This window comes from Callithrix jacchus, chromosome 21 (assembly GCF_049354715.1).
Source record: "Callithrix jacchus isolate 240 chromosome 21, calJac240_pri, whole genome shotgun sequence".
Classification (NCBI taxonomy): domain Eukaryota; kingdom Metazoa; phylum Chordata; class Mammalia; order Primates; family Cebidae; genus Callithrix; species Callithrix jacchus.
In genome coordinates this window covers 1,513,804-1,528,320 of record NC_133522.1, presented here as the reverse complement: position 1 = coordinate 1,528,320, position 14,517 = coordinate 1,513,804, and the positions used below count along the sequence as shown (strand labels likewise).

Genomic DNA, 14,517 nt, shown 5'->3' with positions numbered 1-14,517 from the left:
CTGTATACTGGTAGCACATGTTTAAAACGTACTTTCCCTTCACAGGAGTGAGCAGATGCTTCAGAGCTGTTTGAAATTTTTGTTCACAGCTTTTGTATTTATCCTTCTTTAGGTCCTTGTACTCACACATAGTTCTCATTCTTACCATTATTTTGGCTTCTACTGCTTGTATAAAAAGAAATTATGACATAGCATGTGTATTATTGCATAAAAATAAGAGAGTAATCTGTATATGTTTGCATTTAGGTCATTCTGTCCATTGAAGAAGGGTACAGACTTCCAGCTCCCATGGGCTGTCCAGCATCTCTACACCAACTGATGCTCCATTGCTGGCAGAAGGAGAGAAATCACAGACCAAAATTTACTGACATTGTCAGCTTCCTTGACAAACTGATCCGAAATCCCAGTGCCCTTCACACCCTGGTGGAGGACATCCTTGTGTAAGAGGCATAATATTTAGTTTTTTTCTCTTGACATTTATAATTTCTTTCAGGCTGTAGATAAGAATAACAGGTAGAAAGGAAAAAAATGGCCTTGATAACTGTCTGGTTGTTGACTTTGTAGAAACCGTATTTCACTTACAGCTGAAAAAGAGAATTATTAACATTAAAGTAAAAATGGACTCTTTTTAAACAAGATAACAGATTCCCCTTCTCTTTTCTCTCTCTCTAATCTTTCTGAATTATTTTGTATATATCTTTTTCTGTTTGGGTCTTTGATATGTACATAGCCTTTTTAAATTGATTGATCCTTTTTTACTTTTAGAAGCAGAACGTGTGTGTACATATGCTTGACGTGTGTGTGTGTGTGTGTGTGTCTGTGTGTTTGTGCAGCCCCTTTAATTTTCCTGCCTACTCTATGTTCTGTTCCTCAATTTGAAATGGCAAGCCAGACAGCGGCAATTTGTGAATCAGCCCAGAGGAAGGAAATTTCCTTCTGATATGATCACAGCTAGTTGTTGTTACTCTCCATTCCTGAAACCAGAAAAGAACAGACAGCAAGACAAGAAAATGGAGGCACTCATACACCATTTTGTAAAAGTCAGTAGACTTGAGAAGATCTGCTCACCTCCCTGTGAAGAGCAATTATAAAGGAAGAGTAGAGGGAAAAAGGACTATCATCTATATCAGAAAATATTACATTTAATTATCATTAAGTTAAAAACATATTTCTTCATTTAGAATAAATTGAAGTTAGAAATAACCAAAGCATATCCAAAGCTCACTTTCTTCGCTCAGGGGATGGCTGGGGGCTATTCAGACATTCGACTTCAGATCACAGGTTAAAAAGCCAGTACAGTGACAATAAGGCCAAGGCTCTTCGAGGACTGTTTGAAACAGATCTCAGTTCACAGCAGAGCACTTAAGAGTTCCCTCTAAATCACTAATTGGCAGCCTCAGTAAAGTGAAGCCAAGCATGAAATAGCTAGAGATTAAACTATGACTCTGGCCCATCTTCCCTGAAGAAGCCCGACACAGGAAGCAGTAAGGGAAGGAAAGGCACTTCGGGTTTTATCACGAAAGCAATGGACAGCCATGGAAGGATTTCAAGCAGGGGAATAGCATGATTACATTTGCATTTCTGGAAGATCGCTCTAGGGATGATTTACACTGTGTGTGCAAACACGGAACAAGAGTGGAAACAGGCGGTTTTACATTTTCAGCAACTAAATCTAGAAAAGATCAGGGCTTGACTCCTGATATGGGAATGAGCTTGGGGGCCTGGAGATAAGAGAATTTTGTTATTATTATTCCCTAATAATAAGTGATAATAACATTTATTATTAGAAAAACCAACATATCTTAGTCACCGATTGAATATGGAGGAAGGAGGAGAAAAAAAAATCAAAGATGTTTGTCAAGTTTCTTTCTTATACAAGCTGGCTGATGGTATTTCCACAGAAATGGAGAGAGAGGGACAAGTCTTCGGGATAGAAACGAGACCATTTTGAGCATGCTGAGTTGCAGGTGCCCGTGGGACATCTAGACGGTTATATTTATAGGTTGAACCTCAGGTAAAAAGATCTGGGCTAGAGATCTAGAGTTGAAGATCATCAGTATATAGATCGGAGCTGAAGTTTTAAATGTACTTAACACAGCCCACAGAGAAGATAAAGAATGCAAATAAATAGTGGAAAAGGATGAAACCCTCTAATTTAAGACATGAACTGAACAAAAATTACCAAAGGAAGCTGAAAAGAGAAGGCACACAGGTAATCAGGAAAACAAACAAGAGCAGTATTGTCGAAGGCAAAAGAAGGAGCGTAATGTCCACGGCTTCACAAAATTGCAGTAAAGTAAAACATGCAATGTCTCCATTGGAGTCAGCAATGAGACGTTCCGTTGTTCATGCACAACCTTTGGTGCAGCATTTTCAATCAAGTTGTGTAAGACAGATTACAGCAGAGGAAGACTGAATATGAGGTCAGAGAAAGGAGCGGTACAGAGTACCAATTTTTTTTTCAAGAAACCTGTCTCTGATGAGAAAGAAAAGTAGTTAGAGGAAATGTTTCTTGCTTTTTGTGAGGGGACTTGGTCACGCTATAATATTGAGGAGAAAGAGCTGGTAGTGAGTCTGCATTCATGGAGGAGGATACTGGCATCCATATACTGAAATCCTTTAATCTGGGCCCCTCCACAACTAGTGCCCATCGACAAAGCTGTCTGACTGTGCTATAATATAGAAGCAGGCAGTAAGAACCTTCTTTCTGAAGAAAAGCAAATAAAGCAATTTCTTCCCTGCTTTTTCAAGATTATGAATGATCATCCTATTTGGAAAATACTCTTGAAGAATGTAAGATGAGAAAATGTCACAACATAAGAAGGATCCAGAGGTTAAGAAGACGAGAGGGTGTGTCTGAGGGCCAGAGGTCTGAGATTTAGTGGGCTGGTTTGCAGTCCAGCGGAACAGGCCCGGGAGCGGCCAGCTCTGTGATATCACTGCCACACGCAGGCCAAAAGCTGGGTGCTTTATAGAAACCTGACAGCTTGATTCCTCTAAAGTCTCATCTCTGGGAAACCAAATGGACGTTTTTGTGACTGATTTGCTATCCTTGTTTGTGACAAAGACGTATGTGCAACTGCTTTTGCCGTTAATATTATATACTTTTGTTTGCGAAACAGAAAGAATCTGTTCTAAGGTTCACACGCCTGAACCTTTGCCAGCGTTCTCATTTTCACTGCAACCTGGATGGGTTCCCCTGCTCCACCCTCTTACCTCCAATAGCGCCCACCCACCCTTTTCCTGATTCCAGAGAACGAAGACTGTTTAGGGACGAAGACATGGTAGATTAAAGGATAGCAATATTAGCTAAAGAACACCTGGCTTGTTTCACGCTCATAAAACTGTGACACTGCTCCTGTGTCTCCCAAATCACAGAGCCCCGTTTGCCCCCGAGTGACGCTGGATTAAGGATACCTGACACACGCAGAATTTTCATCTTCTCTCCTATTTATCCCTGAAACCTGAAAAGGAGTCCAGGTGTATAATCCGCAGCAACTCTTATGAAATTCTCCTGCACTCTCCTTTTCCCAAGACCCCAGATTTCTCTCACACCTACATGTTGATATTACTCTCTCATCCACTGGGTCCCCATGGTTTTTATTCCATTCTAATTGCTTTTTTTCCCAAGACTTACATGAGAAGCTGATATCCTTTCTCTCGACAGAGTAGTAAGAGGGGAAGAAATTAAAGTGACAAAGGGGATGAGAAAAGCCGGGAAGCCCCCAGTTTAATATTTTTAAACTAACACAGTGGAAATTTAATATTTTTAAACTAACACAGTGGAAATTTAATAATTTTATACTAACAGAGTGGAAATTTAATATTTTTATACTAACACAGTGGAAATTTAATATTTTTATACTAACAGTGGAAATTTAATGTTTTTATACTAACAGTGGGAATTTAATGTTTTTATACTAACAGTGGGAATTTAATGTTTTTATACTAACATAGTAGAAATTTAATATTTTTATACTAACACAGTAGAAATCTAATATTTTTATACTAACATAGTGTTAATCTGATATTTTTATACTAACATAATGGAAATGTAATATTTTTATATTAACCCAGTGGAAATTTAATATTTTTATACTAACAGTGGAAATTTGATATTTTTATACTAACACAGTGGAAATTTAATATTTTTATACTAGCATAGTGGAAATTTGATATTTTTATAGTAACAGTGGAAATTTGATTTTTTATACTAACAGTGGAAATTCGATATTTTTATACTAACAGTGGAAATTAATATTTTTATACTAACAGTGGAAATCTAATATTTTTATACTAACACAGTGGAAATCTAATATTTTTATACTTACAGTAGAAATTCGATATTTTTATACTAGCATATTGGAAATTTCATAAACCTGTATCTGCAGTCTTTCCTCTCAAAAGCCAGAGTACCTAAACTGAAAAAGCGTTAGTCAGAGAAGGCCTTCGTTATTCCGTGCAGCAGCTACCTTTTCCTTTCTGCTGATATTCTTGTGCCTGACACGCTCCCATGGGAATATTAAACCTCTGTGCAGTTCCCAGCATGCTTGCTTTCTCTCCTACTCACTCCAGAAAGTATATGGATGTACCATATAAGTGAATGTGGCAGTTTGATAACGTTAAATCCAACTAACAGTAAGAAGTTCATTTGCAGAACCACTGTTTTAATGTGGCAGTTATCCTTTCAAATGTGAATTTCAAACTACCCCTACATTCATTCACTTTACAATAGCATCTTATAACTGCCTTTCAGATACTTATTTGTAGCTGTCATATCATGCACAGCCCTTGGGAGAAAGGAGCCAGCTTGAGGCCAAGATTGTGTGTAGAACAGCTTCTGGAGCGGTGCCTGGCCATGTACTTCAAAACACCTTTTCCTCCCTCTCCACTAACCCTTAACCGTCAGGACCAGCCTTGCTCCCAGCCCCAAGTGTATATCCCAGAGAGCCCAGGATTAGCTCTGGGATCCTATAGTTTAATACCACAAGGTGGCTTGGTAACTACATGGTGGCCCTTCACTCAGCCCTACCTCCCCCGCCCTCACCCACATTGTCCTACACATTTGTTCTCCATCATCTCCAGCCTTCACCCCTGATTACTCCACACACTGAAGGGTACTGAGTGCACCAGGCTGTAGTCAGCTGGCCAGTGTCCCTCAGGACAGAGTTTCAATGTAATGGGAAAAATAATGCTTTCTTTTAATCCCTGTTCCAGGTCCCCAGTGTGTCACCAACAAAGAATTTCAAACATTAGGGGCTCCTTGACTGTCAACTCAAATGTGGTATCCAGGGATGGGCAGCAGTCGTCCAGATGGACAGTGCCAGTCTATGACAGTCAGCTACCTCACAAATAATGTTTTGCCCAAGTCAAGACACCTTATGTGCTCTGTATTCTTACTACCCACTGGGCCATCATTAGGGATCTTATAAAACCTTAGCTGTTGGCAGCTACAACTGCCAGCTTCTGTAGTATGTTAGTCTATCTTGTAACTTTAAAGCACGTGGCTTCCAGTGATATGTGAATCATGAAGGTAGGAAAAAGCCCATACCAATACCATTATTTAGAACCCTCTTCTTTAAAAAACGGTGAATAATACTGTAAGACTGAATAGTACTACCTCTTTCCATTTAGGGAATTATGCACCAATAATGCTATGTTATGAGTATAATAACTTCCAACATTTTGATGGAAAATTTTCTTTTTTTTTTTTTTTTGAAATGGAGTTTCGCTCTTGTTACCCAGGCTGGAGTGCAATGGCGCGATCTTGACTCACCGCAACCTCCACCTCCTGGGTTCAGGCAATTCTCCTGCCTCAGCCTCCTGAGTAGCTGGGATTACAGGCATGCGCCACCATGCCCAGCTAATTTTTTGTATTTTTAGTAGAAACGGGGTTTCACCATGTTGACCAGGATGGTCTCGATCTCTTGACCTTGTGATCCACCCGCCTCGTTCTCCCAAAGTGCTGGGATTACAGGCTTGAGCCACCTGGCCTGGCCTGATGGAAAATTTTCTACTCGTTTTGAGAAGATACTGTTCAAGGCCACCTAGGCAATACATAATGAGCACTTGCTAAACTGTTTATCTATACTGCAAGCCATAAACAACTCGTTTTGATTGTTGCTACTAGCACTTTTAATGATGCTTTTCATAACAGAGAAATAACTGGCCAAAACCAATGTTGCAATTGAGTAATAAGCAAAGTTTTGTGGAAGGAAGATAGCATATGAAAGATGGATAAGGAGATGTGCAGCTTCTACTGGCCCATTAGAAAAATCTAAATTCAGCCAGGCTCAGTGGCTCACACCTGTAACCCTGGCACTATGAGAGACCAAGGTGGCAGGATCACTTGAAGCCAGAAGTTCACCAACCTGAGCAACTAAGTAAGACCCCCATCTCGACAAAAAATTAAAAACTAAAATTAGCCAGGCATAGCGGCACATGCCTGTGTTCCCAGTTACTTGAGAGGCTGAGGTGGGAGAATCACTGAGCGCAGGACTTCATAGTGTAGTGGCATTATGATCATGCCACTACCCTCCAGCCTGGGCAACAGAGTGAGACCCCATCTCTTAAAAAATATGTAGAAAATTTACATAAACTGCTGGCACAAAATCATCATAATATAATGTCAACACGCATATTAATACTGATACAAACTCTTAATATATATTATCAGCAATAACTATGACTGCCATTTGTTGAGAGCCTACTAGGTGCCAGTTGTGGAGCTCGGCGTTTTTATTGGTTACATCGCTTAATCCTCCCTGTCATTATTCCCATCCCTCAGACATGGAAATGGAGACTTAAAGAGGCTAACCTTCCCAAGAGTACACAGCAATAATGAGTAGACCAGGAATCTGAAGGCCACTGAGTCCAAAGTCCTTCTTCTTTCTGGTATACAACGTAGAATCACACAGAAGGGCAAGATGTTAGCTAGTACAAGACTGCTTCAAAATCTGATCATAAGAAAAGAGGGTACATTTTCACATTTCCAGATAGATTTTTATCTGGGCTAGTCAAACTTCATAGATGAAGTCTACTAAAATCCCAAAAACAATTTTTAGTGGATAGCAGCCTGTTATGTTATGTCCCAGTAGGCAAATACTAGAATGTAGAGAATATGACCTCAGTCATGAGAATAAATAGAAACTACATAGTCCATATATCCCCTAAATACCCTCCTAAAATGACCAGCCACTTGAAGAATGTTACTTGAAAAAGAAAAGTTGTAATGGCAACAATACAGAGAAATGAGGAAAATATGGCGGTAACATAACATAGTTCAGAATTATGTCCTCAGGCATTTCGGTAGATTGAATTTTTCTGGTGCTGGCAAATACATTTTGTTACTTTTTCTCACTATGGCAGACATTGCTAATTATCACAACACTTTCCTGCTAAGCCCAGATGCTGCCTTAGCACCCTTCTCATGACCACATTTTGACAATCACTGCCAATGAATTGCAGTTGGCATGTAACATGGAACCTATTTTCTGACCCTGGATTATTTCCTCACAAAAGCAGGCTTTTCTTGAAGTTCAGGGGTCTGTTACTCTGGCCGTAGGAACCACATGCTGGGTACTCTTCTGGGAATGATGGGAGATTTTTAGTAAGTATTATCTCTGCTCTGCATCTGTTTCTCTTAATGTTCAAACATATCTACAACTTTAAATTTTACTTTGAAATTTTTATTCCTCATATTTTCCACTAGTTATCAGCCTTATTACATTTAAATAATCATATCAATAAAAAAACAATTGAAGACTTACTGAAAATAAAAGACTGACAAAAAATAATTAATGTCCTTAACAATGTGGGGAGTTGGCGATGCCCACAAGCACAAAATATCCATATGTCTAGTGTATTTCTATGCATTTGAGATGTTATAGCCCTTTGAGTAAAATTACACTTTGAAAATATTTTAAATATCAAAATTATTTCAGTCTTTAATGTGTTCAAACTGAATGTTAGGCTTAATTGTAGAGAGGACTTTTAAAAAAATACATGATCAAGTAAATTCTTTCTTCAAAGGGATGTAGGTAGTGTGTGCTTTACAAAATTATTTCTTGGATTAAATAAGTGGTATGAAGTGCGTCACCCAATGAGGAGCCCATGTAAAAGCAGCCATCCTGAGTGAAGTCAGTGTGCTGTTGTGGCTCTAGGCCTGTTATAATTGCAGGTGAAACCTTAACCCTATGCCACCCAACACCACCTAACACTGCTTCTTTCTACACCTGAAACCTGTAAAGACAGAATAAACAACATTTTCACAATACAAGGAAGAATTTAAATAAATAGCATATTATTTAATAAGTTGACCACTATATCAACAGGTGCTTATTCTTCTAGGTTTTTTATTTATTGGAATTAAATGAAAATATTCATCAGGAATCAGCCATGTTATTGACCAAACTTTTCTGTAGAGAATTTAATAGTCAAGTCTGAGTCGTCACGTGTTTAATGAATTTCTATGTTTAATGAATTCCTATGTTATGTGAGTGCCTACACAAAGAAAGATGTGTTCCTGCCATCAGGAAGTTTTCACTTATTCTTTTAAAAAAATTCTTCTGTCTTATTAATTTTTCCCAAGGAAGTTATTCAACTGACACAAAAACATGCTCTAAGACTACGTACTCATGTCTACTAAAAGCATGTTGTTAGCAATCTCTAACAGCTTAACTTTAGAGAATTGGCAAGTTATTAGGCATCCACATATGGAATATTATGCACCCATTTGAGTATGAAGACTGTTGAAACAAGGCATTCATGAATATGTGAGACAAAAGCAGGATAAAATAAAATGGACCCTATCTGTACATGAATGACCTAGGAAAGAAGAAGTTGTATTAGAGCAGTAAGAGAAGAAAAGTTTTTAAGCATATGAGAGTGTCACATTAAAACAGAATCTTAGCTTGCAATAGTGTTTCTCAAAATATAACTTTTCTTGAATCACTTTAGTATATCTGTTACTGTTTTATGTTTATATGATGAATATAAAACATGGAAAACTTTTGAGAATAAAACACTTCTCACTTTTTAATGATAGTATTGATAATATATTGATGACTTAGCTAAGAAACTTCTAAATTAAGAGGTTAGTGCCATTGTGAACTCAAAGGCCTCATTAGAATAAAAACTGTGGACTCCTATCAGAGCTACTCATTTTTAACGTATTTTATTGTATTGAAATTGTATATTTATTACACCTTAAACTGTAACATTACTTATAATACCTATACTCCTGCCCTTTCTGTAATCTAAATTGACCATAATTATAGATGAAATTTCCTAATTCTAGCCCATTCTCATTTTTCTGAGAAAAAGTTGATCCTTGACCTTCTATTCTATAAGATGTATTTAAAATGTGAGCTTCAGGTTTTGCTGTAGAGATATTTCTCAGGTGGGCAGTATTCACTAATCACCAAATAGCACAAATTTCTACATGCTCAGCACATAGCAGACTAAATTTATCACCGGACCTGTTTGATAAGAAAGGGCATTTATTGTTTATTAGGCAATATTCCAGAGAATTCATGTAAGGATAATGGTACCAGAAGCCCTCGAAGCCAGAAAATAGCAACATTTTTCAACTTCCTTAGAAGATAAGGTGAAAGAAAAGTTATTGCACAGTGGCTGTGAACAATGAGGGGACCTTGACCTTACTAAATCAACTGCCAAGGCAGTCGTCTAAAGGCCAAAGAGTAACTAGGTCACTCAAGATCTGTGGAGAGAAAGGGAATTACGGTATTGAAACATTGTGGAAGCAAATAGGAGACGCTTTTCAACAAGGGAGATAGGCCATTTAAGTCATTTAATATACAGAGTGTCCTTCCGTGACTTTTCTGTACTAAGGACATAAAATTAGCAAGTTACATTTCTACTCACCAATTATATGAAATTATGAAATTTCAAGAGTTATTCCACTGTCATCTCAGGAGAGAAAAGTAGACGTCATCTGACTGTGTCGGGGCATCGAGAATGGCATAGGAGTATAAAGGAAAAGTCACTTAATACCTTCTTTTCATTTTGTACGGTTTCAACAAACTACTTTGACAAGCATTTAAAAGGTATGAGAGTCACGTTGTTTTGAAAAAGGGCATTCAGTTTTCTAACATGTGCGGGTTTATTTAGGTTAATAAGCAACAAGGGTATCCTGCTCATTTTTATATTTATCCTTGGTCAGTGAAGTATGGTATATTCCATGAAACTGGTCAAATAATTTAGAAAAATAATGGAGAAACTACTCTGAATTCTCTTAGATATTTACAGTGCACATTAGAGCAGTGAAGACTCTGAAAAATGCTACAACTTAAAAATTTGCTTCAGTCTGCCATGGAGACCTTTATTATTTTGTATTTTGCATATGAATTTTTATTTGACAATATTCATTAACATAAACACCTCTAGGAAACTGAATAAATACAGCAACAATTCAAGTATTTGTTGGTAGATGCTGTGATAAATGTCCAATCTTTGAGCATGACCGATCTTTGTTTTAGGTAAACTCATGAATCACTTTGATGTTAATTAGGATGAAACAGCCCACAGTCCAATAGCATTGCAATCTGTAGTACAGGAGAAAAGAATGCAGCTTAACAGCCTGCAAATAGGAAATGTAATGGAATTGAGTAGTGTTTAGAAGGAGAGATGTCACTGCTAAGGATAACTAGACCCAATACGGAGCACTTGTAATCAATCACAAGGTACATGCATTTAATTTATGTTAATTGCAATCATATGTAATGAATACAGCCCCACCCTGTCATCTCTGTTCATTGCTTCAGCTAGATCTCAGCTTAGAAAAAGGCGATCAACGTGGTAATAAAAGGAAAACCAAATAAATGAATTCTAGGCCTTTACGTAGGGACTTTCTGCTGAATTCCAAGGGGCACCCTTCAGAGTCTTCAGGAGTTATACTATGTACAACGTGTGCTCCTAAAAGACTGGGGTGCTGGTGACTTTAGGGTGATATAAAGGATTTTTAAGGGTAATTTTGATGGTTAGGAAATTTCAGTTTTTACCTTAAGTATCAACCTTAGGACACAATTTCCATGTTATTAGTAGAACCATAGCAGGTTGTATAGCGTGTATATGCCCTTCTGCTTCACAGTGGGGAGACTGTTACTTCACGTGACTTAATCACCCGCGCCCAGTGCTTATCAATTGCTAGTTAAAACTGAAGTAGTTCAAATGTGAATGGTAAAAACATTTTGATTAAACAGTCCAAATATGAACATTAAAATCTATGGTTCTAATTGTCTCCTTCATTCTTTAACTTTATAAAATTTTAAAAAACAAAGTAAATGAAAGTTGGACTAACTTCAATAGTCTAATAAAAATAAATGATTCACTTCTAAAGAGGAAGTTTTTCATTACTTAGAATATAGTGATTTAACTCAAACACTAAACTTTTCTTAAAGGTTGTTACTGCTTTACTGGTTAATATAAATTACAGATCTAAGAATTCTTTTTTTTTTTTTTTTTGAGATGGAGTTTCGCTCTTGTTACCCAGGCGGGAGTGCAATGGTGCGATCTCGGCTCACCGCAACCTCCGCCTCCTGGGCTCAGGCAATTCTCCTGCCTCAGCCTCCCGAGTAGCTGGGATTACAGGCACGCACCACCATGCCCAGCTAATTTTTTGTATTTTTAGTAGAGACGGGGTTTCACCATGTTGACCAGGATGGTCTCGATCTCTTGACCTCGTGATCCACCCGCCTCGGCCTCCCAAAGTGCTGGGATTACAGGCGTGAGCCACCGGGCCCGGCCCCTAAGAATGCTTTAAATGATGTGTTTATTTCCCTAGAATTTAGTAACACATTCATTACTATAAAAACACTTTTACTACTAAGCGTTTTTTTAAAACATGCAAAATTAATGTGAATTTTTATGTAATGATGTAAAGAAACGAGCACAGTTTATTGTCAGAATGGCTTACATACACAATTCTGGGTTACTTTTACCGTAATTTCTAAGATTTATTGTTTTTATTCTAACTTAAGCTTTATATGTAACTATTTCATACATATTGCATATACATACATGTATGTATGTATATATAAGCACATGTATACCCTAGCCTTTCCAAAGTAATACCTTTATACTGCCCTTTGCATCAGCTTTGAGAGACAAAAATAAAGATTGGTCTGTCATTGCCTTTAAGATCCATTTTCTTGTTAATTCAACCTAACATCGATGCTGTGTTTTGTGCCTGTTAGTATCTGTGTTTTGGGGACATTACCCTATGTTTGTATGTCTGTAAATCAGTTCAGTTTATGCAACTGAACTCTATGACAGCAAAATTACATTTTAACAAAAGTGAATTATTATTATTATTATTTTTTTTTTTTTTTTGAGACGAAGTTTCGCTCTTGTTACCCAGGCTGGCCGCGATCTCGGCTCACCGCAACCTCCGCCTCCTGGGTTCAGGCAATTCTCCTGCCTCAGCCTCCTGAGTAGCTGGGATTACAGGCACGCGCCACCATGCCCAGCTAATTTTTTGTATTTTTAGTAGAGACGGGGTTTCACCATGTTGACCGGGATGGTCTCGATCTCTTGACCTCGTGATCCACCTGCCTAAAAGTTAAATTATTATTGAATGTTTTAGAACAAATAAATGGAAGTTTGATCAATGAATTCACCAGAAGAAGGAGAAGGTCTGGGCGCAGTGGCTCAAGCCTGTAATTCCAGCACTTTGGGAGGCCGAGGCAGGTGGATCACGAGGTCAAGAGATCGAGACCATCCTGGTCAACATGGTGAAACCCCGTCTCTACTAAAAATACAAAAAATTAGCTGGGCATGGTGGCGCGTGCCTGTAATCCCAGCTACTCGGGAGGCTGAGGCAGGAGAATTGCCTGAACCCAGGAGGCGGAGGTTGCGGTGAGCCGAGATCGCACCATTGCACTCCAGCCTGAGTAACAAGAGCGAAACTCCGTCTCAAAAAAAAAAAAGAAGGAAAGAATTATCTCAGCAAATGTAGAAAAGGACATGGATTCAGGGGTAGGTCAGAAAGGGGAAGAGTGAACATCCTGTGGCTAGTTACTCTCCTTGTGGGGACAGGGAATGAGCTAGTCCTTTAGTTTCAAAACACAATTTTATGCAGGAGAAAAAACGATGATAATAATAAGAAGGGAGCTGGCAAGATGTGAAGTTCTCTCAAGAGCCATCAAATTAAAATTAAAAAGAAAAAAAAAGATCGGTATAAGGCCCAGTACTAGGAAAAAGCACAAAAAGAAAAAAGTGTTCCATCAGGCCTGATTTGATTAATATTTTGTTTAAGTGACTTATTTGAATAATATAGAAAATCAGAGACTTTTAAATGGAAAATAAAAACATCAGATGTAAGAATGCTGTAAAAGGAAAAAGAAAATTCCATGATTCCTGCTTTATTTGACCTTTAAATGCTCTCCATGTTTTGTTCTGTTTTGTTTTCTTACAGAATGCCAGAGTCCCCTGGTGAAGTTACCGAATATCCTTTGTTTGTCACGGTTGGTGATTGGCTAGATTCTATAAAGATGGGGCAATACAAAAATAACTTCATGGCAGCAGGATTTACAACTTTTGACCTGATTTCAAGAATGAGCATTGAGTAAGTGATACTAGGGTTATTAGGTAATTAGATGCCCTGCTGGGATAATAAGTTCAAATGCTGTATTAAAACACCTTTCTTTAGGCTAGGAGGTAGTTTCCAAGTCTTTTCCTCACATTTCTGGCTATCATTCTAGTGGAAGTTGGACACTACACTTTTAACTATTGTTCTTTGAAAGAAGATATTTAATTCAAATAGCTATTTAAAATATTTTAAATGTTTTCTAAAATACATATTACTGTCATACAATTCATAGACTTTATGTTAATTTTACCTTGGCAAATTATTATTCACATATACTAATATTGCATAATCAATTTCTGTTATTTTCATCAAATTAATGCAATATTGTCATTTTCAGAGCTCCTTCTAGATATTATAATGATCAACCGTTTTCTACTGTCTCAAAGATTGTCCTTTGCCTACGTACAATGAAAATGCTTAACATGTGCTTAAAAGACTAAATGGTTAGGTTGAAGCATATTAAACTGCCATTATTTTAAGACACTAACGGCACTTACATATAGTACCACATAAGGGCATTTTTTCCAGGTTATCAAAAATCCACGAGAAATCAAATGGAGTTCACATTATACCTTCCATTCTACATACTCACCGTTTTGCTAATATTGTTGCAAATGTATATCATGACCTAAATTATACAGGTGTAGGCCTATGAAATATCTGAATATTGAATAAGTACCTGTGTATGAAATGGAAAAATATAGATTGTTACATATGAGATTATGCATTCTGTGGATCCAGAGAAAAGGAAAAAAAGTACTAAACTTCTGCTGTCATTTAGATCTCTGCTTAACAAGTAAGCTACACCATTTTTGGCAACCGTGGCAGGGTACTCATTTAATGCATCGAAATATTCATTTTATCTCACACGCTTATCAGATTCAAATGTTCATATTCTCTCTCTCTCT

At 37.6% G+C, this 14,517-nt stretch overlaps 1 protein-coding gene across 5 annotated transcripts in view; it reads left to right on the top strand.

The window, feature by feature from the left end:
- EPHA6 (EPH receptor A6) overlaps positions 1–14,517 on the top strand; it is a 999,349-nt gene that overhangs the window by 972,394 nt on the left and 12,438 nt on the right. For all 5 annotated transcript variants that reach the window (XM_054248973.2, XM_035283338.3, XM_002761301.7 and 2 more), the window contains 2 exons: positions 247–440; positions 13,436–13,585. In XM_054248973.2, the coding sequence (XP_054104948.2) occupies positions 247–440; positions 13,436–13,585 (344 nt within the window). The remainder of the gene's footprint in view (positions 1–246; positions 441–13,435; positions 13,586–14,517) is intronic.